The following is a 25,938-nucleotide window of genomic DNA, read 5'->3' on the forward strand; positions in this document are numbered from 1 at the left end:
ATGGCATCAACGATGCAAACGATAGACCCAGGACCGTACAACACTCCGCCGCTATGTCCGAAAGCAAACTGTAGAACTGTGGATACAAATCCACATGGAGGTTGAGTAGGGGCATTTGACCTTGTTCCACTGCCCACTCACTTTCCCTTCGCGGCCTCAGCCTAATTCACGGCGGCCGGTGACACAACGACACAACCTTGCACCACGCCGCCGCGGGCACTAGTACAATACTGTAGGCTACTGTTAAATGTTACCGTCGACAATATGATTTTAACTCAATTTATTGTCTACATGTAAGCTGTGTTTTGGTTTAAAACCTTGGTGTAGCTGTTGGTTGATATTCCCAATACATTTAAGACAATTGCAAACGAACAAGTATTAGCTATTTAAACACACTACTGTACAGACAGCTGTTTCATCCCCTATCCATTACCACCAGCTCCTACCACCTGTATCCTGTTACCATTACACATCACCTATGACGTCACAAAGTGACGTAGCACCGGAAGCAACCATTTCCGCCTGATGGGCTTTAAACTCAATTAATTCACCCCACCTGCCCTGACAGGTGGTGCGATAGGAGTGACCTTAGGCTACTACTCAAAGTGGTTTTAGTTGTCCATTTGGCTTTAAACCTTATATTTTTACAATTATACTCTTTATGAGAACGTTACGTAGGCCTAGGCGTAATTTAGTTCCCTCCCCCTTAGTAAAAGGTTTATAAACCTCTATTGAATGTTTTACGGGGTTCCACATTACTGGAATGCATATTTATGGGATTAAGTTAGTTAGGGCACAAGCACATAAAAGCTGCACTTTAAAATCATAGTCTATAGGCTATGATCAAAAGTCCATCAAATTTTTTTAAGAATATTATTAAAAATCGTTACATACAATCGAAATTCATTCCGATGTTGATAACAATTTATAGTAGTGTAATTTAAGTAGGTAATGTTTTGAAAAATACAGCAAATATAATGTGTGTAACAGTTATTGTATAAATTTGTATACCAGAAAATATGTTAACATTTGCAAAAAACATGCACATTTTTTAAGTCGTCCCAAATTAATGTAGGAAATTAGTGTAAAGCTTAAAATGAAAAAAGTTCCAGATAATGTACGTAGAACTTTTTCTCTAGGTATAATGGTTATTGACTCAATTGCTATTTTGTGTGCAACTCTTTTTTTAAATTTAAAAGATTTAAAAGATTATGGTTTATAACTACTGTATCAGAGAGTATTAAGGTTTAATGTGACAATTAGTGCATGGGATTACGACATATTTACGACTTCTGTTTACCATCACTTTGCCATGAATGGGCTCCCAACATATTGAAAGTACAGTCAACGCAACTAACTCTTGATTGGCAGCTCAATGTTACATTCATACATATTTCGTATCTGAATACTTATCTGATACAGTACCTACTTCTGCACTGCTTGCTGCCACTTACCTACTTACTTATTTGATTTGAGCTTTGAATAACTTCAATAATAATTGCGTAAACTGTTATGGTAATTGCAATTCTATTTTATATTAACTCTCATAAATAATTATACTTTTATTTTACTTACTTTGTGAATGTTTAATCGTAAACTCCTTTATGTTCGTGAAATATTCAATTGCTAATTAAAAATATATTATCCGCAGTTTGGAGAAAATATAGCGATCTAATAAGTCACTGTCACGTAGGCCCTACAGTTGTGTTGTCTATATAAATAAGATTATAGTTTTGTCTGTACATTGCTCAGAATTATATTTATTATTTTACGTTTTATACGTTAAAGAAGCCAAAGCAAGTCTTATATAAATTTCTGTCTGTCTGATTGTCTGTCTGTATGTCTGTCACGGCCCAGAAGGCATTTTACGCGGCCTACGGCCTACTCCAAGAAAATTGAGTACCAATCATGGTTCTAATGGTTTAATTATATTCACAGGATTGGCGAGAGTGTCTTTAGCCATTAAAATTTGTATTATATTTTGTATTATATTTATATTATATGTTATTTGTATTATATTTCTATTTTGGAAATAAAATAACGTAGATCAAAAACCCAATTTGCGATTTTTGTCAAGTTTTCTCCCTATATTTACTACATATGTCATTTGTGAAATACTAATCATCTAAAGGGAAAATCCATAATAGCGTATGCCTTAGGTTTAGTACATAGTTTAGTTTATGCATATATTAGTTATGGTTTAGTTTTCAAAAAGGTGTCTGTACATATTTTACAGGTATACTATTCAACATGCGTTCATGAAAATGTTTGCCTATACATATTATCTGATTTGAAACCAACTACATACCTCGAAGTAAAACTTTTAAAAGGTTTACCGGAAACTAATTTATGTTTGCTACAATGTACACAATGTAATGTTTATTACAAATATTATTATTTAGGATCTTATGATAACAATTTGTTTTAGGTTTCGTTTTTGGCATTTTGGAGAGTGGAAGGAGGTATTGGTGGATGACCGGTTACCAACCTACAGGGGACGACTAATTTATCTTCATTCGACAAACCCGACAGAATTCTGGGCAGCACTTTTAGAGAAGGCATACGCTAAGTAAGTTACTTATAACATGAGTTATAAGTTTTATTTATCTGGTTCAAAGGGAGTATGGAATTCCTTAATGGACTCTAGATATAGGCCTATGCATATAACTTCACATAAGGGTGTACACTATAATTATTATTCACTTCGTACACAGCATCGATACATTGTGTTTATTTTTAGTGGGAAGAGTAGTCCCAGCAATACCGGGTATCCCTAAAGTAAGTAGGTACACAAAATAGGAATATATTTATAATGGGTAAAATAAAACGAATATTTTTTTACATTCAAGTATACTGATACATGTTTATTAATTAATTTTACAGTTCATGGGTATACTTTTTACTATTTTTGTGCTTTGATGTTTGGTCGCAACGCCAGAGAACAGGGTTTCTTTTTATAATAACGTTTTATGTGGCTGAAATATTTTAAAAGTAAGTTTAATTTTTCTAATTATTGAGGCGTTCCATCCCAAAACTTGACAATTAGTATTTTTTAATCGGCATTTTTTTATTTTGAAATATTGGCATCACTGGATTCTTTGGAAAAATCTGTATCGTCTTTATCATTAAAATTTTAAAAACTCACTTTTCCTATTAATAATGTAATGTAGAAAGTAAGGTGTCTTTCCAAAACTAACTTATTATGCCCTAGTTGTTCCATAATTCACTCATTACAATCAGCCAATCAAAACGCTTTATTGTCATGATGTTCACCTGAATTTATACTTATATATACTTTTTCCTACAGTTACCTAACAATGTACCGGTACATGTTCTCTCACTGATTTGGGAAAGCAAAGTGGCCAATTCGCTCATCAGTGAGACAATGTTAACATTGTCTCACTCTAATTACTTTGTCTCACTCCAGATTTGCAACGAGAAGGCACGAAATAGTGAGCGCGTAACATGCAGGCAACGTCGTATGGGCGCGAAATACGTTGGCAGCACTGGCTGTAAATCAGCTGGTCAGCTGTTGTACTGTTGTATTTGTCACTTCACATTAAATGTTATATTAAAAGTTCACTTCTGTGTAAAAATAGGTTATGTTTCTTCACCAATTTATTTGTTTTATGGTAACTGTAGGAAAAGTATAATGTGCAACTCGAGTTCAAAGTACAATTGCCTCACTCTAGAAACCATTCCTCACTCGCCTACGGCTCATGAGTAAGGATTTCTCTCGAGTGAGTCAATTGCTCACTTTTCTCACTAGTTGCACAAATAACTATATACTTACTTTTTATGAAATGGCGACCATACATAGTAGGTATTTTAAGCCAAGTATGAATGGAGATGAGTGTAGGATGAGTGGCTGTAGTACAAATTCTACATTTGAATTGAATGAGGGGGAGAAAGTAAAAACAATGTATATAATGAATTGGAAGTAAAATACTATTTCATTTAATTTATAAGTAAGTATGATTGGTGGCTAATGTAAACCTTAAAAAAATGTTTCTAACCAAAAATAATTTGTATTTCATACATAGTAAATAATAAATTCTCCAAACTCATTAAAACAAGGCTGGATAAATATTTTTAAATATTATAATCAATGCTATAATTACTATTTTCCCCAGTATTTCGACATACTTTGTAAGAGAAAAGAAAACTTCCAACTGCAGAAGATATTTTGTTTTTGTTATTTTGTTTCACATTTTGTCGTCTGCTTCGGACCCGGTGATGATGATTAATCTAATCGTATTACTGTATTTTAATTTTGTAGGTAGTTTCTTGTGTTAACATTCACTAGAATATTATATTTATCTATTAACTTTATAATTTCAAGTGAACGGATTATTTTTCTTTCTAAACCTTTTAGTCTACAACAACTAATCTTACTTCGTTCAACAATATTGACGTGAAGTTGTGAAGAATTGCTACCATGGTTTGTATAAAACTAGACTATTAAAAGATTTTAGTTTTTATAATAGGCCTTGAACAATGTTAAATACAGAAGAATATCCTATGAAGTATTTTAGTTAGAACTACGTACGCATTACCATAACAATGTTTAATTGGGATAAATTGCAGTTCTTGTAAGTTTACATTGCTGTAACTTAGTTTGTAGGTTAGGAAAATATAGCCTACAATATTACATTGTTTTCTTTCTCCTTATGGCACTAGCGAACGTAACTACGCTGTTTACAAGATTGTTTTCTTTCTCCTTATGGCACTAGCGAACGTAACTACGCTGTTTACAAGCCAACATCGTTCCAATGTATATAATAGGCTAGATGTGCTGTACATAGACTTGGGTAAGTAGGGCCAAAAAGTAGGCTAAAAATAACTCTCCCTACGTCAAATTTACGTGCGATACCCATCTAGGGTTAAGGTAACTTTAATCTCATACTTACCGTACAATATCTTTGGATTTACTTTCCCTTCAGGTTGTATGGATGTTACGAGAATCTAAGTCATGGTGGTTCAACGACAAGAGCTTTACAAGATTTAACTGGTGGTATTGTACAAAGCTTTGGCCTCAGCAACCAGGATCGCTACCTCACATTTCAAGTCCTCAACAGTGCAGTGCCCCGTTCCAGTTTATTGATAGCTAGCATTAATCCAGTAAGTTGTTTATGTAAACCTCTACTTATAACTTCTAAAATAGGCTACTATTATATTACAGGGAAGCACTTAAACACCACTTGATCTTGTTATAACACTACCACAGTAAAACCTGACTAACTCGACAATTTGTGGACCCAGAGGTTGTCGATTTTGTGGGTTGTGGAATTATCCAGAACTTTGACATTTTTAATGGGTTTTATATAATAAATAAACATAACAGACTAACTTTTACATATACTTTATTAGCCTACTTCACATAACCTATTAGTGTTTTATATATTGAGTAAACAATCCTCAACAAATTTTAAGCAATCTCTTCAGCCGTCCTTAAAAAGTGAGCACTACAGTAATAAGACAAGCCAGCTAGATGTGCACCCTGTAAACTATTGACTGTCAAGTTAAGTACCGGCTGTCAAGTTAGTGAGATTTTAATATTACTAAGTTTAATAGACTGTTTAGCTCTGGAGTAGGCCTAAGCTTAGCCTACTGTAGGCCTAACTTTATTTACAGCAGTCTTGATTATTTAACCTAATCAGCCGTGGCACAGTTGAACAGAAATGCAAACTAAATCCATTGTAATTTTACTAACTTACCTAACAATTTCCAAACTAGGCCTAATCATCATGTCAAACATATTTTATGCCTTAAAATTGACATTATTAAATTCATTCACTTTAGCCTACTCAATTTTGTCTCTCATTATTAGGCCTACTTTTAACAGCTTTCATAAAAAACTGACAGAGTTAAAACACACTGTAAATTTAAGAAAAAGAGACAACGTTCCTATCAGCATATGTGTTGATTAGCTCCATAACTAAGAGGTAAGGGGTAGCAATTAACCCTTTGAGTGCCAACGTCCGGGGAACCGGACGTTTTTAAAACGAGCCAAAAGTGCCGACGTCCGGCCGACCGGACGTTTTAGAACGAGCCAAAAGTGCCAACGTCCGGCTGACCGGACGTTTCGTAATGATCGAACAGTTGTCATAACAACCGAATGGATACTCGGATTCTTTTAACCCATATATTAACATTGAGTCGAAAGTTACTAGATGCGATACATCGATTTTCGTTGGTCGAAATATCGAAAATTCGATTTTTACGAAATTTTAACCTAAAAATCGCCAGATCGCGCTCGGCATTTTTAGCGCAACCTTCGGGAAAAATCATCGGCATTTTTTGAGCGTCACTTTTATTTCTCGCCTGGCACTCTAAGGGATATAGGCCTATGCAGGTTATGGATTGTTTGGTATGTATTGCCACAGACGAGGTAAACAAAAGTGGGCTTTTATTTCCTTAGTCAATGGTATTGCACTTAAATAACAGGCAAGTAGAGGTTCAAAAGCCTGACGCCTATTTTCCAAATACAGTCAAGGGTGGAAAAAGAGTTTGCCTGGATGCACCCTTTATGGTGTAGGCCTACACTCATACCACATGGGAATAGCCTGGAAATTTCACTTAACTTAATCATTCACAGGGAGAGCTAGGTTACAGGAAAGTAACAAAAAGTCAGGTAATTAAGAATCTCGACCAATTTTTGTCTATGTAGGCCTATATATATCATAATGGTGCCTTTACTTTATTGACAATCTTTGACAGTCTATTCAATTATACTAGAGGTCACCCCGTGGTCGAAAACTCTACCAAAACTATGCATTGTGCAAATTTTTCTATTTTCACCCAACGCTGTAAGTAAAATATGTGATATAAATTTCTTCCATTTGTTTTGATTTTCTGGTTATATTTTTTGATATTTCGTCACCAGCATAGCAACTCACAAGGCCTATATTATTTATACTTATACATTTTTTTTATATTTTATATAATATATTTTGTGCTTATTTTTTAGCCTTTTTATTTTTTATGGGATTCAACAGATGCACATCTACGCTACAGGCAAATATCTTTCTAACAGTACCTATACTTGTAGATTTTCCCTGTGATGCACACAAGCTGAGAAAAAAAGGAATCCAATAAACATGCTTGCCTATTAATAGGATTTTTTGTGGGATTAAAGTAGGCAGGTAATTACTAGGCCTGAATTCATCGTAATTAATTCGTTCTCTTTAAACCTTGTAGGAGAAGGAGAGCAAGAGACAATTGAGGTTAAGGAATGGACTGATGACCCAGACTGCGTACAGTGTGACCGGCCTGGCCAGGGTACGAGGGCCACTCGGAGAGACTCCACTAGTGCGCCTTCGCAACCCGTGGGGCCGGGGCGAATGGACAGGCCCGTGGAGCGAGCGTAGCTGGGAATGGGATGGACTGAGCGAACGAGATAAGGAGCTGCTAAGTGTCAGAGTGCGCAACGACGGAGAGTTCTGGTGAGTCTGGTGAGCATCTGTGGAAGTAGTTTATGCCCTAACAGTGTCCAGCTGTTACCTATTATGAATGGTGTCTGTTAGGTTAGTTGAAATCTGGATACCACGTCCAGGGGTATTTGCGATAAACTTAGCACAAGCTTATGATTTGCCTAATCCCAAAACCCTTTCTACAACCTATTTACGAAAAAAAAAAACAGAATTATACAGGTAAAGACAATAGTTTTGATCTAGATGTATGAATCAATAGGCCTAATTATAGGCCAAGTGTAAGTCAGTTGAATGTAGCTTACAGCTTTATAAGTCCTAAGAATATTTTGAAAGGACTAAAGAAGAGGCGTAGGCCTCCTCTTCATGAAGTCTTCGTCTTTTTTACATGCCCCATTTCATATTTTGGCAACTAGGTATCAGACTACTTCAAACCTTAAAACCAGCATCTTTGTCTTCTTTATTTTGCGTTATGCTTGGTAAGGGTTCAGCGGCCATGTAGTATAAAAGCCCTACACTATTTTCATCTGAAACAACAAGGTCTTAAGATTATAAACTACTGGTACATTAGGTTTAGTTACAAGTTAAACCTAGACCAGATTTCATTGCACTAGACTTAAATATTGAATTACAATTTATTTATTTATTGTATTTTATTTATTTATTTTTAATCACTACTGTACGGTAGGTCTACTAAGCTACAAAAATAGTTGGCTTGAATAAAAGAAGTCTCATTGGCATTAATTTTCCTATCTTTTGTATTATTGTAGGGCCTATAATTTTTATAAACACCCCCCCTGCAGCAAACCTGTAGACTAAGCGAATTTCCATTTGCCTGATTGGATTTACACTATAATAATTTATAAATAAAAATACTTTTTAAAAATGCCACGTTTCTAAACGCACTAAAAAGTAGAAAATTATTTATAAATATGTTGAGAGAATAAATACTTGTAAGATATAAAACAAAAAAACGTTGGGTGCATGCTAATTCACAATTAACTTCCACCTATTGAACTATTATGATCTATTGCATGGGCCCCACGTTTTTAGTTTTTCTCTCAACATATTTATAAATTATTTTCTCCTTTTTAGTGTGTTTAAAAACGTAACATTTTAAAAAAGCATTTTTATTTCCCTATACCATATGGGAAATTTGCTAAAACATATAATTTTACTCTCTTAATGCAGGTCTTTTTTTACAGGATGTCATTTGAAGACTTTGCCCGTCACTTCACTCATCTAGACCTGGTGCACATTGGTCCTGATGACTGGATGACAGAGCCGGCGCTACACTCGAAGCAGCCCTGGCGTGCAGTATTGGCCCGACGGCGCTGGCGTAGTGGCTACAATGCTGGTGGTGGACCTAATTACTCTGGCAAGTTGAGGAAAATTCAGTTTTGTTTAGTTAAGACTTTACCTTTACCTTTGGTTTTCAGACCAAAATTGGGTTTCTTTGGAAAACATAAATTAAAAAAATTAATATCAATTGTTTTACACTTGGTTTATGGAATATTGTACATCATGCCCCATGAAAGCAGTGGAATCGTGATCATCTTCCGTGGCCTTGAAAAAATCATAGGTTTCTGATCACACAATCTTTGCTGACACTTGCTGCAATCACAACAATAATACAAGAATAAAAAGCTCGGCTTGGCTAAAAAATCAAGTTGCTTGAACATCTCAAATAGCAGTTAAGGATTAACTTTATTTAAGGCACAAACTGATCTCTTAGGAAGAGACAAAACTCAGACCGCTAATTAACTGATAGCCCAATGACAAACAGCTTCTTGGTCCAGAATCGAACCAGTAACCTTCAGAGAAAGCAATCACTTTAACTCAACTAAACTCGCACAGTTTAATAAAAGTGCATTTTCAAATCCTATACTTAAAAAACCTAATGAAACCTATTACAATATGAATACCTATAATATTTATTAGACTAAACTATAAATAACCTTGTATTATACTTTTACACAGACACCACAGCAATGAACCCACAATTTCATATCCAAATCCCCCGTACTTCAAGCAACAAGTGCCATGTTGTAGTCTCTGTTACGCAGTACTACGAGACACAACCAGAGAGTAAGAAGAAGAAGCCACTGTATGCCATTGGCTTTGCTGTCTATGAAATTCCTTACTCCATGCCTAGGCTGACACCTCAGTTTGTAGCCGACCAGGTAATGTGAAAATCTCCAAATTAATCTTTAATCTTTATCAATGTATTATTAAAATTATAAAATGTTTGTTGGTTCATTATGTCATTATTTTAGTTGTTAATTTTACATACTTCAATGTAACAGGTGTTTGGCTCCCCATCAATGTCCTCCTTATGTCTTGCACACTCTTCTCTCTTGATGTTCCTCTTCTACATCCATCATTATAATGTCTATCTGGTAACTTTAACACAGTCTTGGTCATCCCAAGGTCATCTTTCTGCAGTGCTTCCTGCCATATTATTCATCACAATACTGATCACTTTCTCATAGGTATTTGATTCAGTTACACACTGTAAAAATAAATAGAAGTCAGTTCATGCAAAATATTTAAATGATTAAAATTGTTATAAATTAGGTTTCGACTTAAATCAGCTATATACGACACACGTATCACACAGGATCAATGAAATAGTAATCAAATTGAATTCTAAATTAATATATTTCTGATCACACATCTTTCCAAGCTCAGTTCAGTTATGAATGGCTGCAATAACAACTTGTAGTAGCAAGCAGTTTTTTTTTTGTTTGCACCCATAAGTTTTCAAAGTGTGAACATTTATAGTACATAATATGTTACGCTAAAGAAAGTTGTTAAATATTTTATTGGAATAAATCTACCTCTTAGAGCAAAATTGCAAAAAAACATTGACTTTAATTACTAAAAATTCACTGCTCACACTGTTGTAAATCCTGAAGCTAGTTTTTATGTGTTTCATATTATGTTAAGTTTGATAAATGCAGATTGTGACTACATCGTAACATAATGCCATTCTCTGCTAATATTAACTCATCCAGAAATTGGTGCTTTAATCAACTATCCTTTCTTTCCTTTAAAATCAATCTGTTTAATATGGCTGTGGCATACTGTAACAAGGCCCCACTAGAAAAACAGGCCATGCTGCAGATCCATGACGTCACACTTGTGGATAGATTCACTGCCATATCCCATTATTTTATTCAAGTATGCCTCCTAATGTGATTTAACTTAGTTTATACGTAATTACTAGCGCATGTATTGTTTAGTAAGCCTGTCTGTATTATTTATAATTTATCTTATAGTTACTTATTTATCGTGCATGTAAACCTTTAATTGATGTAGCTTGATTGCATGTATCTCTCTGATTACCTTACTTACTATTTATTGACATGATCTATTGCATTTTATGAATGTTTAATGATCAAATAAATCCATCCATCTATCTATCTATCCATCTATCTATCTATCCATATATCTATCCATCTATCATATGTTTTAGTTAAATAAGCTGGATTTTACGTCTGGCAACTTTACTACAACTATCCACTACTGTGACGTAATGTTGCTTTTAGTGGGGCCTTGTACCGTTCTAGGCCTACAAGCTGCACAATATGCTTATGTATCATTCTGGGTTGTGTTGGCTCTTGTTTTTGTATCATATTAGATAAAAATAGTTTTTTTTATTTAGATCAAAGTTCTTAGTATTCCTTAATCTTGCTAAGGAGTTGCTAAGGGAATAGTGGGGACAGAACCAATTGCTGTTATACAGTTCATAGATGGTGGTACAGCAGAACTCAAATTATCCAAATCAATTAGTGACCGAAACACATTCGGATTGTGAAAAATCTGCATAGTTAAATTTGTACAAAGATTTGGGGTATTTTACAGAAAATAGCCCGAATCGAGCCGAGCATTTACTATTGCGGTCGCAGAAGATTGTCTGTGAAGATTTGGTGGCCGAAAAATTCATGCTTTTACTACGATTGCGGAGGATTATGATTTTCCATGACCATGGGAGGCAAAGATGATGTCTACATGACTAGGCCTAATGAGATTTTGCCACAGTCCTGTAAAAATATTTTAAGATTTATTTACTGCAGTGTGGGTCAGTACTGACCCGGCCGCGTGAGGCTGCGATTGCCGTGGGTCAGTAATGAATCACCTTCAGCGATTGTGTTAACTTCATTCGTGCCATTAATTATTGTTTGTCAATACCTGCGTCATCACACATTACATCTGCAAAAGCAGCAGCACAAAATACATTTAGCAAAATATGGACTTATGAGAAATAAATTGTTCTGTGTAGGTATGTGTCGAATACGAATATAGAATCCACTGAATCCTAAGAAAAGATCTATTCGAGATTCAATTTACGAGATTCGGGAATAAAAAAAAACCTCATCATTGCCTAACCATAGAGGTTATAGGTTATCAACGTCGTAGTATACAGTACTGTGACATTGACTAACCATAGAGGTTATTGTCGTGGTGGTGGTTATAAGTCTTAAATGGTTCCTATTCCGTTATTGCCTTTTTAGTCACGATAAGCCCATTTCTATTTATTTTTGGGACTCGAGATTCAATTTTTTTAGGATTCGGATTCAAAATTCCTGGATTCGACCATCTCTAGTTCTGTGTTTAAGTTAAATTCAGGGAGGGCAATGTAAAATGCTTTATCTCTTTCTTAGTAATCATTATTCATTTTATAAACTAAATTATTGGTTGTAAATTTTCAGAAGCCGCTTGATGTCACCAACCACTCTGTAGCTAGAGAGGTAGTGACTTTCTTTACTCTACCACCTGGAGATTATATTGTTGTTCCTCAAACCAATGTGCCAAACTGTGATGGGAAGTTTCTTCTTAGAATACTTACAGACGAACAAAGTAATATTTGGTAAGTTTATGTTCTACTCCAATAATAAGATTTGCGTAGGTTACTTGGAGAAAATATGTTCTTTACTTTTAGCATGGTAATGAAAATAATAATAAACATAAAGTAAAGACAATTATTCAAATGAATATTTCTGAACTGCTCTTCATTGATGATAGTTTTGGTTTGAGTGCAGGACTTGTCCTGGAGGATGCTTGGTTCTAATCTCCCCAATTCACTGGTGGAGTAATCTATTTTGAATTCAAGACTAGCACTGGGTTCTTTACCTCCCCTACATACAATTATAACCCGTTCTTACCACTTTGTGACATTTGGTATTGTAGTTGTTGTAAATAATGGCAGGGAAAATCAATCCTTCCACCAAGCCAGAATTGTATTATGTGATCAAACCTTGTTTAAGTGATCAACCCCAATTGAAATACATTGTCAGTTGCAGAATATTAATGGAGAAAAGTGTATGGATGTACAAACACATGTTATCGAGGCCGGCCACAAGCGCATATTAGTTTTGAAGTATCAGTGCCAAATGTTAAAGAAGTTAGATGCTAACTAACTGACAATTTGAGAGATTGCTAATCAGATAAGGGGAGGTGTCTAAAAGAGAGAGAGAGTGCTGTAGAGGAAGGAAATTGTAGTGTCCATAATTAAACTCACTGATCAGAAAGCTAAATTACAGTGATGTGTCCAACTGTCTCAAAATCTTATTAACAAGTTCGTTGCTACGGACGTTCCGGAACGTCAGCCGGGCCACGGCGCCAGGAACTACGGCTAGAAACGTTCCGGAAAGCTTCCGGAACCCAAAATCACCACCAGGGTCGTTTGGAACAGGGGTTTGTTCCATCTCTTTTCTGCTAGATAGGGACACTACTTTATCGACTGTAACCTGGGTATTGCTGCTATCAATCAGAATCACTTAGTACTACGTCCAAAGCCAATTTTATTGCAGAACATTGCCATCCAGTTTAACTACTGTTGTTTTTACTGTAATTCAGTGTATCGGCGGCAATGTCGCGCAGCGGCGAGCTTTTACATCAGCTCCTGGCGCCGTCCCGGCATCTAGCGGTCAGCAGCGAACGTGTTAACGCCTGCAGCTAGCCTTGTTGTGAAAGCTCCCTAAACCACTTTAGCTAATTTTTCACATCCATTCATTTTATTCCCTTGACATCTGTCAGCTGGGAATGGATTTAAATATGCCAATGAAGGGGTTGACTCATCAACTCTAAAAATCATACATTTAATCATATGCCGCAATTCATTATTGTCGGGAACATAAATGTTCTCTTCCATTGTTATGGATGCTTCGATGACACTGAATGGGGCTAGAGTTAGAGACCAGCCAGAATAGCAGGAGAGGAAGTAAAGAACGTATAATTAGCGTTGAATTTGAAGTTGATTCAGTCCGTCATGACATTGGATACCATACTTTAATCCACATACAAACCTTGTTTATATTTTACCAAAACTAGCTAAATTTTGATTACACAATGTCATGAATTTTCTTAGAAAAAATTATTTTCTATAAATTCCCAGACAATATTTCATACAAGTCTTAGGGTTATTTGTAAGCATAGCAAGTTATTTGCAAATCGTGCACTATTTAATAGTTAAACACAAAATTTAAATAAATTTTCCTCTCATATGTACTGTTTGGTTTCAGGGAAGTCAATGAAGATAACATGGTATTTAGAAATATATCTGCAGAATTTTTAGAAGATGCTGTAGTGTTGGTGAGTTATTAATTCTAATTTACATATTGATCATTATTTGAAACCTAATATCTATGACAGCTGGTTCCATTTTTGAGTTATTTAAGGACCTCTGATTTTCATAGTAGGACACAAATAGCCCTTTTGCATTTAATGCTACCAAACACTCTTTACAAAATTAATGTTACTCCTACTCAACAAATTATGTAGGTATTTAAGATGATCATTTTATTTCACAAGAAAATTTCTGTTTACAGCCTGATGGGAAAAATCTAGTAGCAAAACTCCTCATAAAATATCCACCCGAAGTTGATGTTGCTCAGTTACAAAAGATTCTCAAAGCACACTGGAAAGGTTAGTAACTAGTTAACAACTATAACTCGGCCGCTTAGAAAGCGACCTCCTACAGCATTGGTTTAGCATTAGCGCGCAGGTCGTTTTCTGAGCGGCTGAACTATAGTTGTTTTAACTCCTCAAGGAGCTGTTTAGTTGTTTATAATTTGTCTAAGCTTAATATTTCATCTAGTTTGAGTACTCGTGCAGTGATCAACTTGATACAGATATTACTTCAGCAGGTAATACAACATTGTCACATTTACATGGCACCTTAGATACTCGCTGATCCTCAATGGCACTTTGGTAGCGGAATACTAAGTGCTGCAATAGTTCTGTCTTTGTTTGGCTGGCAAATGTTTTTAATACCTGTAGGTGAATTCCTCTGAAATAAGAAGTCAAAAGGGTTGTTAGTTGTTACTTTGTACCTGGACATCTTGTTCTATTGTGATTTAATTACGCACACTACACGTCAGTAGATTGTCAGTAAACTCTGTAAAACATCCTGAGAAGGATTGTTCATTAAAATAATAATCCTTCAACTAATGTCGGACCTGCTCACCTCTAGTTTTTATCAATAAAGTCAGAAATCAGACTCAGGTAACCCAGGATCCGATATTCAGAACTCCATTAATCAGTTAAACAGTTGGAGGAAAACAATTTATATATTTAAATCTCAAACACAGCTATATGTGTTCTGAACTATTAAGCTGGGTGCCTAACAGATCGGGAACTGTACATGAATATTGTATAAAACAGGAAAAATTGGAATAGTCCTGATTGAAAACAGTGTATTTCCAAGCATCTATTTAGTTTCTATTAATTCATTGTTTCTTTTAAGCTCGTTGTGTAGTTAGAAGAATGTAATCATGTTAGATACCTAATTACAGAAACTTTTTGGTTGTGGAAGACAATCACAAGTCACTGTTATTGTGGAATATGTTCAGTGTTGCAATCAATTTATTGCCATTTTTAGTCATGAAATGCATCGTGTTTTAATACAATCTTAGGCCTACTGAATTTCAGGCTAATCCGTACAATTTGGTTACCCAAACATGGTTTGGTCCCAATTAGATGCTATGCAGTTAGACAATAAAGGCTATGAATTAGTTTGTGCACAAAAAATATAATCAACTACATTTAGTCATGGAATTTAGAACTCAGAGGAAATCAAATTCCTAATGTTTATCAAATGGCAAGGCAGTGTGAATATCTTCAACTAATATGGACAAATTAAACTAATAACAAATACAATGGAATGACAACACAACTTCTTTAGGTAAAGTTTAAGCAAAAATTTAGTTAGGTTTGATACATTATGTAGGTAGCTTCTTTACCTTACCTCTATTGCTTGCAGCTTACCTCCTAGAGAAACCTAGTCTAGAGCTTTGCAAGTCACTGATCATGCTGAGAGATTACAACATCAGTGGGAGAATCAACGTGTTGGACATCCCAGTATTGATGCATATGCTGCAGTTTTGGAGGGTAAGTCTACTCGTCTGCTTGATCTATTTTTATCTCAGAGCCCGTCAAACTCAAAATGCCTCACCTAATTGGCAATCTTGGTGGGGGTATAAAAGTATGGGTATGATTATTTATCGTTATTATTTCTGTGTTTACCCTGATAAATGGCTGGATGAAATGCTTTACCTTGGTTGCTGAATTAGATATTACAATTGACTATTGGATACAGAAGTCTAAGACTATATTAATAGTCTAAGATATTACTTATAACTTAAAATTTAAGGATGACACTCTGTACTTTTGGAACAACTGTAAGGAATCGACACCTGCCTCAGGAAGAACTTATAGGCAATACAGTTGATCAAATTTTAAGTTGCATCAAGTCCGTGACCGCACGTGTTATGCCTGGCCACACATTTGTTTATGTTTGTGACATTCTTATCCACACAGTTACACAACAGATCACTGGGTCGTCGCGGTGCTCGGGGGAACTTCACCTGCCATTGTAGCCAGGGTTCGGACCACCCACATATCGTAGCAGCTACAGGCTGAGGCTCCAACTTCACCTGGTCTTCACTGCAGGCTGGGTGTCCATCGTGTCCCCAATCGAGATTACAGCCGGGAGTCATCGACCCCAATGGTCTCTGCCGTCATCCTGGGTGTCTGGTTTATCACACAGACCCATGTCAACGCCTCTTCCACCGCAGTGATCACATGATGGCCGTCCGTTGACTCTAGTTTCTATCCCCGACGTGAGCTACTTGCGTCCTTGCAAGTAGTCCCCACGAATCTGGTTCATCACACAGCCACGTGTCATCGTGGTACTTCGAGCTTACATTTACTCAACACGCCCCTGTAGCATAGAGCTCGTGCTTGCCCATCGACCTCGGCTACAGGCTGAGGTGCATTCCGCCCCAAGGTTCTCTGTTGCAATGGTTGGTTCGATGCTGCTGGATAAACAATCAAATTACACAGAAGATGGCCAACAGCGCGACGTGAGTTCCTGTGGATGGTTTATCACAGCAAGCACAACCCCAGCCTTTCAAGAATCATGGTAGGCTAGCTGACTGCTCTCCGTCGATCTTCTGTCACGGTAGGTTGGTTTGACTCAACCATCGCCGCTGAAAAGTCGCTAAATCCAGTGTCGTGTGTCAGTCCTTACTCCAGGTAGGTTTGACAGGCTAGCACAGCTGCCGAAGACATGCTGGTTCCACACTGACTCGTCAGTCTCTTGTGTTCATCACACGTCACATGGTTCAACACCATAGGCCAAATCTACTCGCTATCCAATTCGCACCAAAACAATCGCATCACCTCTCGTTAACTCATCACACACAAAGTATAAAATTAAATAAAATTCAAGGGGTTGGTTACGAATCATCTCACAGGGCTAACCAAAAATCGGTAATTAAACAGAAACAGAGATTAAATTACTGCAATCAAGCCGGCCGCTGTCGTCTGCAGCCGCCAAATCATCAGACGCTCGAGCTTGTTGTTGTGTTGACTGGAGGTTATGTTGTTTGTTTCTATCAACAATGAGTTTTAAGTTCAAGTTGTCGGTTTATAGTACTCATACCACATACCGCATTTCCTCTCGTCTTTGAGACAGATTTTTGGCCTAAGGCCACGATCTGCGGGTTTACCAAGTGTAGAAAGTGTCGTGGAAGAACTAAGCCAGGTTAAGTGCTAACTCCCTCTAAGGTTTACATCAAGCTAATACAGAATTAATAACTCTCATTACACTTGTTTATAACCAAACACAACAGTGTATCATGCCTATCATAACTATTGAAGTGATGACTAAGGTTAGCTTTAACCTATAACATAAGAAATCTATGTGGTTTTTAGGCTATGCCAATGGTTAAGCTGGACTAATAAAAAGGCTAGTCTTACCCTTCCTCATAATAGCCATGTTACATGTTAATAAAATGAGTCGGTGCTCGTGTTTTAAAATAACGTGATGCCGATGACAATGTTTTTGAATGATTATGAAGCAAGAGGCTTGAAAGGGGAACTGTTGTTTCAAAACTAGTTGCCGAAGACTAAATTAGAATTGTTGACGTAGGTATGTTTAGGATGAGCAGCATGTTTAGGATTTTAACTTGTTTACCGAAGACAATGATGAAGTTTTTTCATGACCATGGGATTTGCCTAGGATTTTCCGCGATCTTGAAAGATGATGGTGATGTTTCCGTTACCGAAGGAGATATTCAGGAGATTGCTGCAATCGCAGTTAATAACGTTTAAGTTTCCTTTTGATTCTGGAGGTGTTAAATATTTACCTGTGATCGCCAAAAGCAATGATGATTTTTTTTCCACGATCACGGGATTTGTCTAAAATCAAAATCTTTGCGCGATCGCAAAAGACGATGATGATGTTTCTGTGACCACAGGCGATAAAGAGTATTTTTCCTGCGGTTGCAGAAACGGTGATGATGTCCACACTACCCCTGGAAATAGTAACAAAATTCCTGTGTTAACATTTTATCCGAAATTCACAGGCGATGGCGTGGTATGATTAAGCAAGGAGTCGGGGAGGTTGGACTATTAGGGTTTTAGAGTATATTGTTGTTTGTTATGCTAACAGGTGATGAGGTAGTGTTAGAGCATGTTTAAGTACAGTAACTAATCCACTGAATTGTCCAACAACAACTTTAGATCAATATTACGGCTGGCAGCACTTTGAGCAATAAGGTACTTGACCATCTATTGTTCAGTTGTCTGTTTTGCATTACAGATAGCGTTTGAGAAGTTTGAGCGCAATGGACACTCCAGCAAAACTTCCAGCTACAATCTGAGATCACTATTATGGGAGGCTGGCAGCACTGTAAGCAACAAAGTACTTGACTGTCTATTCGTCTATTGTTCAGTTGTCTGTTTTGCATTACAGATAGCGTTTGAGAAGTTTGAGCGCAACGGTCACTCCAGCAAAACTTCCAGCTACAATCTGAGATCACTATTATGGGAGGCTGGCAGCACTGTAAGCAATAAAGTGCTTGAGTGTCTAGTGTTGAGGTTTGCCAAGAACTGTACAGTCACGGCCGAGTGTTTTGTTATGGCGATGGTTCGACTACACCTTGCACATGGTAAGTGAGATTTGCTTTTCTTTCCATAATTACTATTTATGTCACCATGTATATTCTTGGTTGGTTAACAATGGAATAGTATTACCAATTTCTTTAAGAAATTTGGAAACTAGGCCTGATTGCTACGGTATTTGGTTTAATTGTTATTTGAATTTTTGCTTGAGGTAGAAAAGGTCTAATGTTGTTAAATTGTGTGAAGACAAAGTAACATCCAATCTGTAGATTTTAAATTTTGGGAAGATTGGCCTAGTGATGTTAAAAACCAGGAATTTTGAATCTTGAAAAATAATACAAAACTTATTAAATATAATCACTAAACCCAACATTTAAGTTGAGAAACTGTGTATGCTTGGTTCTAACAGAATTTATAAAAAATTCGGAATTCAGTAAATTTAGCTCAGGGTGCTGTAATTAACCCTCCGAGTGTCCATAGTTTAGGCCTTAATGTCCGCCTATTTTTGGCGCATTTGCAAGGTTATATTAAAACGGATCTGAAAAGCTTAAAACAATGTTAATTCTACTGTTCTATATACCATTTTGTTTGGAAAATCATGGGCTTCAATATCATACATAAAACCTAAGGAATATTTGTTTCAATAAACATTTTTTGAAAAATTGAAAAAAAAAATAAGTTCGCGCTCAATTAAATTTTATAAATTATAGTTCTATAAATATTTGAAAATAGCCACTTTGTTCTAAATTTTATGAGGATTACAAATATATAATAATATAAGGAAGTAGATTTGCAAATAAATAAGTTATGGGCAAAAAACAGATTTCAGTACATAGCGTTTAGCTAAGAATGCATAGCCTAACCATAGCTAGGAATCTGGCTGATAATTTACATCAATATCACTACCTACTTCTTCAGGATCATCAACCAGCCCTTCAAAATCACTTAAATCTTCTTATAATGCACCACGTATATCACTACTTTTGATTTTTAACACTAAAACAATGATAAACATAATAAAACACATCAGTCATCGGTCCGAGGTTAACTAACCTGTTTACAAATACGCACGTCAGCTGTCTGCTACAATTACAATCGGCTCGGAGAACATAAAGCGCTTAGAGACAGACCTCTGGAGAAAGCTTAGAATCTAACGAAAAGAACGATACCTAACTCGATCCAGTTCAATCCGATTTTGTCAGTCATAGAGCCTTCGCCGTAAACAGTGTTCGTGAGTCGCTGCAGCGACGCATGACACTCGGAGGGTTAAAGTGGCAAGTTTATCTGTATTTTTTGCGGTTAAAACTTAAAATACCAAGCAATTTTGATTTGTTTCCTTGTACAATTATGATTGAAATGATTTGGGAAATGGGAAATATATATACTTACTTAACTCCAAACTAAACTCCTGTGACCATTAAAAACCAAGGCGGTCTATCGCCTCACCAACCATGTGCCTCCAGGATTATCTATCCTCTGCCAGCTCCAGGTCTGCTCCCATACTCCTTAGGTCCTTTATAACTTTGTCAATCCATCTCACTCTTGGTCCATTTCCCAATGGCCTCCTGCCCTCTGGAGTACCTCTTATCCTTTTTTTTACCATATCTTTCTCACCACTGTGTTGAATGTGGCCCAGCCACCTCAACCTTCTACTCCTTACCACTCCCACAATATCTGGTTCCTTATATAATTCCCTAAACTCCCAATTTTTTCTTATTCTCCATGAGTCTCCATCTTTTATTGGTCCAAAAATCCTTCTCAATACTATATTTTCAAAAGTAATAAGTCTTTTTTGGGATTTTTTTGTGAAAAACCAAGTCTCCGAACCGTATAGCACTACAGGATGCACTGTGGTTTTATTTTATACATCTTATTTTGGTGGCTTTTGATGGAAGTTTATTTTTAAATAATTTTTCTAAGCTCCAATTCGATTTTTTTTTTTTTTTTGTATTTGTTGATCTCCCTTTCATATAACCTGTTTAGTGGTCTCCTACTGTTTCTTCTGCATGACATTTAAGTCTGTTTAAAACAAGTTTGGATACTATTTTATACGCTGTGTTTATAAGAAAAAAATATTTATATCCAAGATCTCACTAAGAAAGAATATAGACCATGAATGAAAGACCAGAAAACTTGTTATCTTAACATTTTGAAAAGCTACACAGGATGTATTTCTGTGAAAACAAAGACGACAATGCGAGAAAATATGTTGGCCCTTTTGAGATTAGATTTTTGGAACTCACTCATAACATTTCTGAATCAAAACATTCCCAAGTTTACTAGAAGTCAATTTTTTAAAGAGCTTACCATACAACTTTTTCTCTATTTTTGTGTCGATATTTATTCTTATTGACAAATCAAAGTGTACCGTTTTACTTTAAAAAGTCTTTTCAAACCAGTACAAATTTTTGGTGTTCTTGGATAGTTATGTATTCATTCACACAGAAATTTAATTATGCAGGTTTTGGTTCTTGGAAATAATGAATAGTCTTTTAGATTGCATTCCCATTTATTGATTTGTTTCTCACTGGTAGTTGAAGCATAAAAACAAAAGATATTTTTAATTGCCTGAAGGGTCAAAGTATATTCTTCCATAAAGCTGAAAATTATTAAATAAAAAGACCTCTGTCTGCCTGCACCCTCCGTACTCACAACAATAAATAGAATAAAATTGTAAAAATTAAAGCTAAGACTTACCCACAAAGGGGAATATGTGCACTAAGCAATTTCACATTATACAAGACTACTACACTGACCAAATGAGACCGGGCCACGTGGTCCGACCCCTTTTTTAAGCTTGGTTGTGACGTAGGCACTCTGATTATCTTTACATAGGATCGAACTATGAACAGCCAATCAGAGAGCTCACAGTGGTTGCAGGCTCACATCAAGTTTTGACAAAACTAATACTGCTTTGCTTTTAAATCAATGACAAAATTTTAAAATATAAAATACATCAAATTGTTACAAAAGAACTCTTTTAGTGATTTCCAATAAATGAAATTAATGTCATTGTTTTTCTTATCTACAGAGAGGTACCACAATCTGGACACGAAAATGAAAGGAAATCCACTGTCATTAGAAGAGGTAAGGACATAGACCTGTACAGTTGACGTTCTACAATTCAGTTTAACACTTATGAAGCCAATGGTTTAGAATGTGTCACATTAGCGAAAATAAAAATTAGGGTATCACTGAAACCTACTTACAAGCTAAGAAAAGTCAGCTTATGAAGCCTTTTAGCGAATTTCCCTATAGGGAAGTAGCTATTACCGTAGGTCTCATGGTAAGACTTAAGGCCGGGACCGATTTACTTTTTCATTTTGATGTCCCCAGAGGCCAAAAACACCATTCGTTTAAATTTTTATATATCTATATATAGATATATATATATATATATATATATATATATATGTGTCCATCCGCACGATAACTTGAGTAATTTTTGTCCGATTTTGATAAAATTTGGTTTGAAGGTGTAAGGCGGGATAAACTTGAATGAGTTCGCGAACCAGCATGATCGGACTATGGGAATGGGGGTTTATGGGGGGTTTTATGGGGTAAAAATAGGTTTTTCCCATTTTTGACCCTAAAAACACAAAATTTCACAATTTCTTTTTAAACCATTTTGTAGAGCTTAAAAAAACAAATAATTTAGTATATTGAAGTGTTATTATGCGCCTAATTGTTACGGAGAAAATTCAAAAAAATTGCAATTTTAAAATTCCCATGTTATTCTTATGGAGAATAAGTCAACTGTTGTAGTTTGCTTGTTTATGAACATATCTTGATCAAATTTTGAAAATACATTAATTTCTTACTAAACCACAGTACCTTTTAACATTTTACATAAAAAAAAAAACTTTTTACCCTCCCTGTTGCAGCAAACCTAAGTACTCATTAAACTAATTCTGTTTAAATAGTCAATAAATGTGATATTTTTAAGGAGACATTTTAGTTTAAATCCAATCAGGCAAATGGAAATTCGCTAAGTCTGCAGGTTTGCTGCGGCGGGGGTATTTAATTCTACAATTTGTCTACCAAGTGTTAAAATAAACAGTTTAAAGGTCATATTTTATTTAGTTCATCAACCCTCAAGTGCAGCTGTATAACATTAGCCTGAATAGCTCTTGAATGTAAATGGTGTGACATACATTATAATTCAACTCCATCAACTTTTACTACATAAGTACAATCAAACTGAAAATTGTGAATTAAGTTTTTCTTGGTCTGTAAAGCTACGTTCCCATTCCTACAAATTTGTGACAAAAAAAATTTTTTTATTTAGTTCATCAACCCTCAAGTGCAGCTGTATAACATTAGCCTGAATAGCTCTTGAATGTAAATGGTGTGACATACATTATAATTCAACTCCATCAACTTTTACTACATAAGTACAATCAAACTGAAAATTGTGAATTAAGTTTTTCTTGGTCTGTAAAGCTACGTTCCCATTCCTACAAATTTGTGACAAAAAAATCTCCGAATTCGTAGGAATGGAAACAGCCTTGGCACAAGTGCCCGGCACAAATTTGTGCCCCGCTGACTGCGCGACAAAACATGTGCCGCGAGTCGCTGGCACATGTGCCCAGTTGGAATGGAAACGGCCGGACACTTGTGCCTGCAAAACAAAAATTTACCAATAGTGCTGCACCCTCTTGGTAAATTTTTAATGCTATTAAATATCATAGAACCAACTTGTTTTGTTGAAACAGCTGGCAAAATTCTTTTCCTTTTAAATATGAAGACTCAAAATAACATGGAAACTTTGAACCCCCGTCGGGCATAGATCTATAGGATTTTCATAACTTTAATATGCCTATGTATTTCTCAAGTTTATCAAGCACCTCTCTGCAAAATGTCACCTCAATCGGTCTTCAAACATCCATCCGATTTTGATGAAATTTGGTTCAAATATGTAAACCTATGTTTATTCGAACGAGTTCCCGAACCAGCATAATGAGACTATGGAAACGGAGGTTTATTTATTTATTTTTATTTATTAAAATACATCACCTAACGCCTTAGGAGTGCTTCTGCACGCAGGCAGGTAAATTGTCAAAATATACATTGTGTACTAGTATATAGAATAAAAGCAACAAGTATAAAATAAATTAGGTTATTAGCAAAATTTACAAATAAGTTATATCAATGCCAATAAGTTATGTGTACTACAATCAGACTGATAAAAAATATCCTCAATTCTGTAAAAACAATTGTATAACAGGTAAGACAGTAAGTGTAACCGGAACTTTTTAAATGATTCAACCTCTTTCAGTGATAAAGGAAGCTTATTATACAGTTTGAGACCCATATAAAAAGTACTATTTTCATAGGCCGCAGATTTATGTATGGGGTACTGCAACACAGAGCTCATGGGCCTAAAGCTGTATAGCTGAGTTAGTTAGTTTTTCTTCATAAATATAAAAATGTTTTTTTGACAAAGTTAAAGTGTTGAATATATACAAAGAGGGCACAGGTAAAATCTTCGTTCTTTTAAACAAATTTCTACAAGATGTTCTTGGACAAACTTGTGCAATAAGTCTTATAATTCTCTTTTGTATTTTAAATATTGTTTTACTATCTGTGGCATTTCCCCAGAACTCAATACCATAGCCAATGTTAGAGTACATGTATTCAAAGTATATCATTATCTGAGTTTTTTTTCATCTATTATTTTAGAAAGCACTTAAGTAACGTGAAATTCTGCATTAAGCTTTGATTCTAATTGATTTATATGATCAGACCATGTTAGAGTTGAGTCTGATTTTATTCGTAAAAGATTGCAAGATTGAATTTGATTAAATATGCCTTCTAACGGGTTATAGTCAATCTGTCTACTTTTTATGCTGTTAGAATGGAAGTTCACATAATATGTTTTATTTCTGTTAAGTTTAAGATTATTAGCCAGAAACCATTCAGTCATAAGTTTATGGGGGTTTATTGGGTAAGAATAGATTTTTCCCATTTTTTACTCCAAAAACACAAAATTTCTTAATTTCTCTCCAAACCATTTTGTAGAGCTTAAAAAAAGAAATAATTTTATATATTGAAGCGTTGTTGTGTGCACCCAACGGTTACGGAGATAATTTAAAAAATTGTAAATTTAAAATCCCCATGTTATTATTATGGAAAATAAATAAACTGTTATAGTTTGCTTGTTTATGGCTATATTTTAATCAAATTTTGCAATTTTGTTTATTTCATACGAAGCTATCAACATTTAAATAAAAAAACACACCTCAATATCTTCTCTGTAGCAGCAAACCTAAGTACTCACTAAAATTAATGTTATTTAAATAGGAAATTAATCTGACAATTTTTAGGGAATATTTTAGTATAAATCAAGCCGGGTTAGTGAAAATTCGCTTAGCCTGCAGGTTTGCTGCGATGGGGGTATTTATTTTTCTTTCTATTGGACATTATTTGACAAATTATATTGAAAAAGTTACAGGTATGATTTCTACATTCGAGTGAGTAACATTGAAATGATTAATTAATTTATTCATATTGATATTTGTGGTTTTTTTTCAGATGATCCTAATGACCATTTACTCGTGACCTTGTCTGTTAAAAGATTGTTCAGAACCAAAGAAGAAAATGTTCATCATAGTCAATAATGTGCATTATTAAAAGTTAAATTAATTATATTTTTAGAAAGTTTGTAAAAATAGGTTTGTTTGATGTCTTTTATTGAGAAAGTTATTTTCTAGCCAAATTATTTATTATTTAGGCTAGTAATTTATAAGACTGATATGTCATTTACTTAGTTATAAGCTGTTGTTAAAATGTACCACTTATTTATTTATGCAACTAAATATCGTTATTACAAGAATTACCTTATTACAAGGCAAACTGTTTTCTAGATTTAAAAATATATTATAGTCATCCATTAAAAGGGAATAGAGTTTATATCTCTTGTTATTGGTCTATCTACTGTTAATTTTATAATAATATTTGTTTTAAAGAAATTAAAGCTATTTAACATACGGTGTAATAATAATTAGAACAAAATAATATTTACTCTCTTCAATAAGTGTTATACCTCAAATTTGTATGCAAAGTGTAAATAAAATTTTGATGTATAGAAACCATA

At 35.2% G+C, this 25,938-nt stretch overlaps 1 protein-coding gene across 1 annotated transcript; it reads left to right on the plus strand.

Moving 5' to 3' along the window:
• Nucleotides 1–25,938, plus strand: LOC128988432 (calpain-1 catalytic subunit-like). The gene is made up of 13 exons (XM_054409704.1): nt 1–35; nt 2,429–2,569; nt 4,944–5,121; nt 7,201–7,445; nt 8,636–8,808; nt 9,411–9,613; nt 12,146–12,303; nt 13,958–14,027; nt 14,264–14,360; nt 15,697–15,824; nt 18,694–18,889; nt 21,874–21,929; nt 25,377–25,938. The coding sequence occupies exons 1-13, from the start codon at nt 1–3 to the stop codon at nt 25,401–25,403; spliced, it is 1,707 nt and encodes a 568-aa protein (XP_054265679.1). The 3' UTR covers nt 25,404–25,938.

The sequence above is a fragment of the Macrosteles quadrilineatus genome, unplaced genomic scaffold (genome assembly GCF_028750875.1).
Source record: "Macrosteles quadrilineatus isolate MER2022 unplaced genomic scaffold, UCM_ALF_1.0 Scaffold_3__2_contigs__length_128488019, whole genome shotgun sequence".
Taxonomy (NCBI): Eukaryota; Metazoa; Arthropoda; class Insecta; order Hemiptera; family Cicadellidae; genus Macrosteles; species Macrosteles quadrilineatus.

Coding starts and splice junctions, on each gene's coding strand:
- LOC128988432 (XM_054409704.1), top strand. CDS start 1: ATGGCATCAACGATGCAAACGATAGACCCAGGACC. Junction 36..2,428: donor CAAACGATAGACCCAGGACC/GTACAACACTCC, acceptor AATTTGTTTTAG/GTTTCGTTTTTGGCATTTTG. Junction 2,570..4,943: donor TTAGAGAAGGCATACGCTAA/GTAAGTTACTTA, acceptor CTTTCCCTTCAG/GTTGTATGGATGTTACGAGA.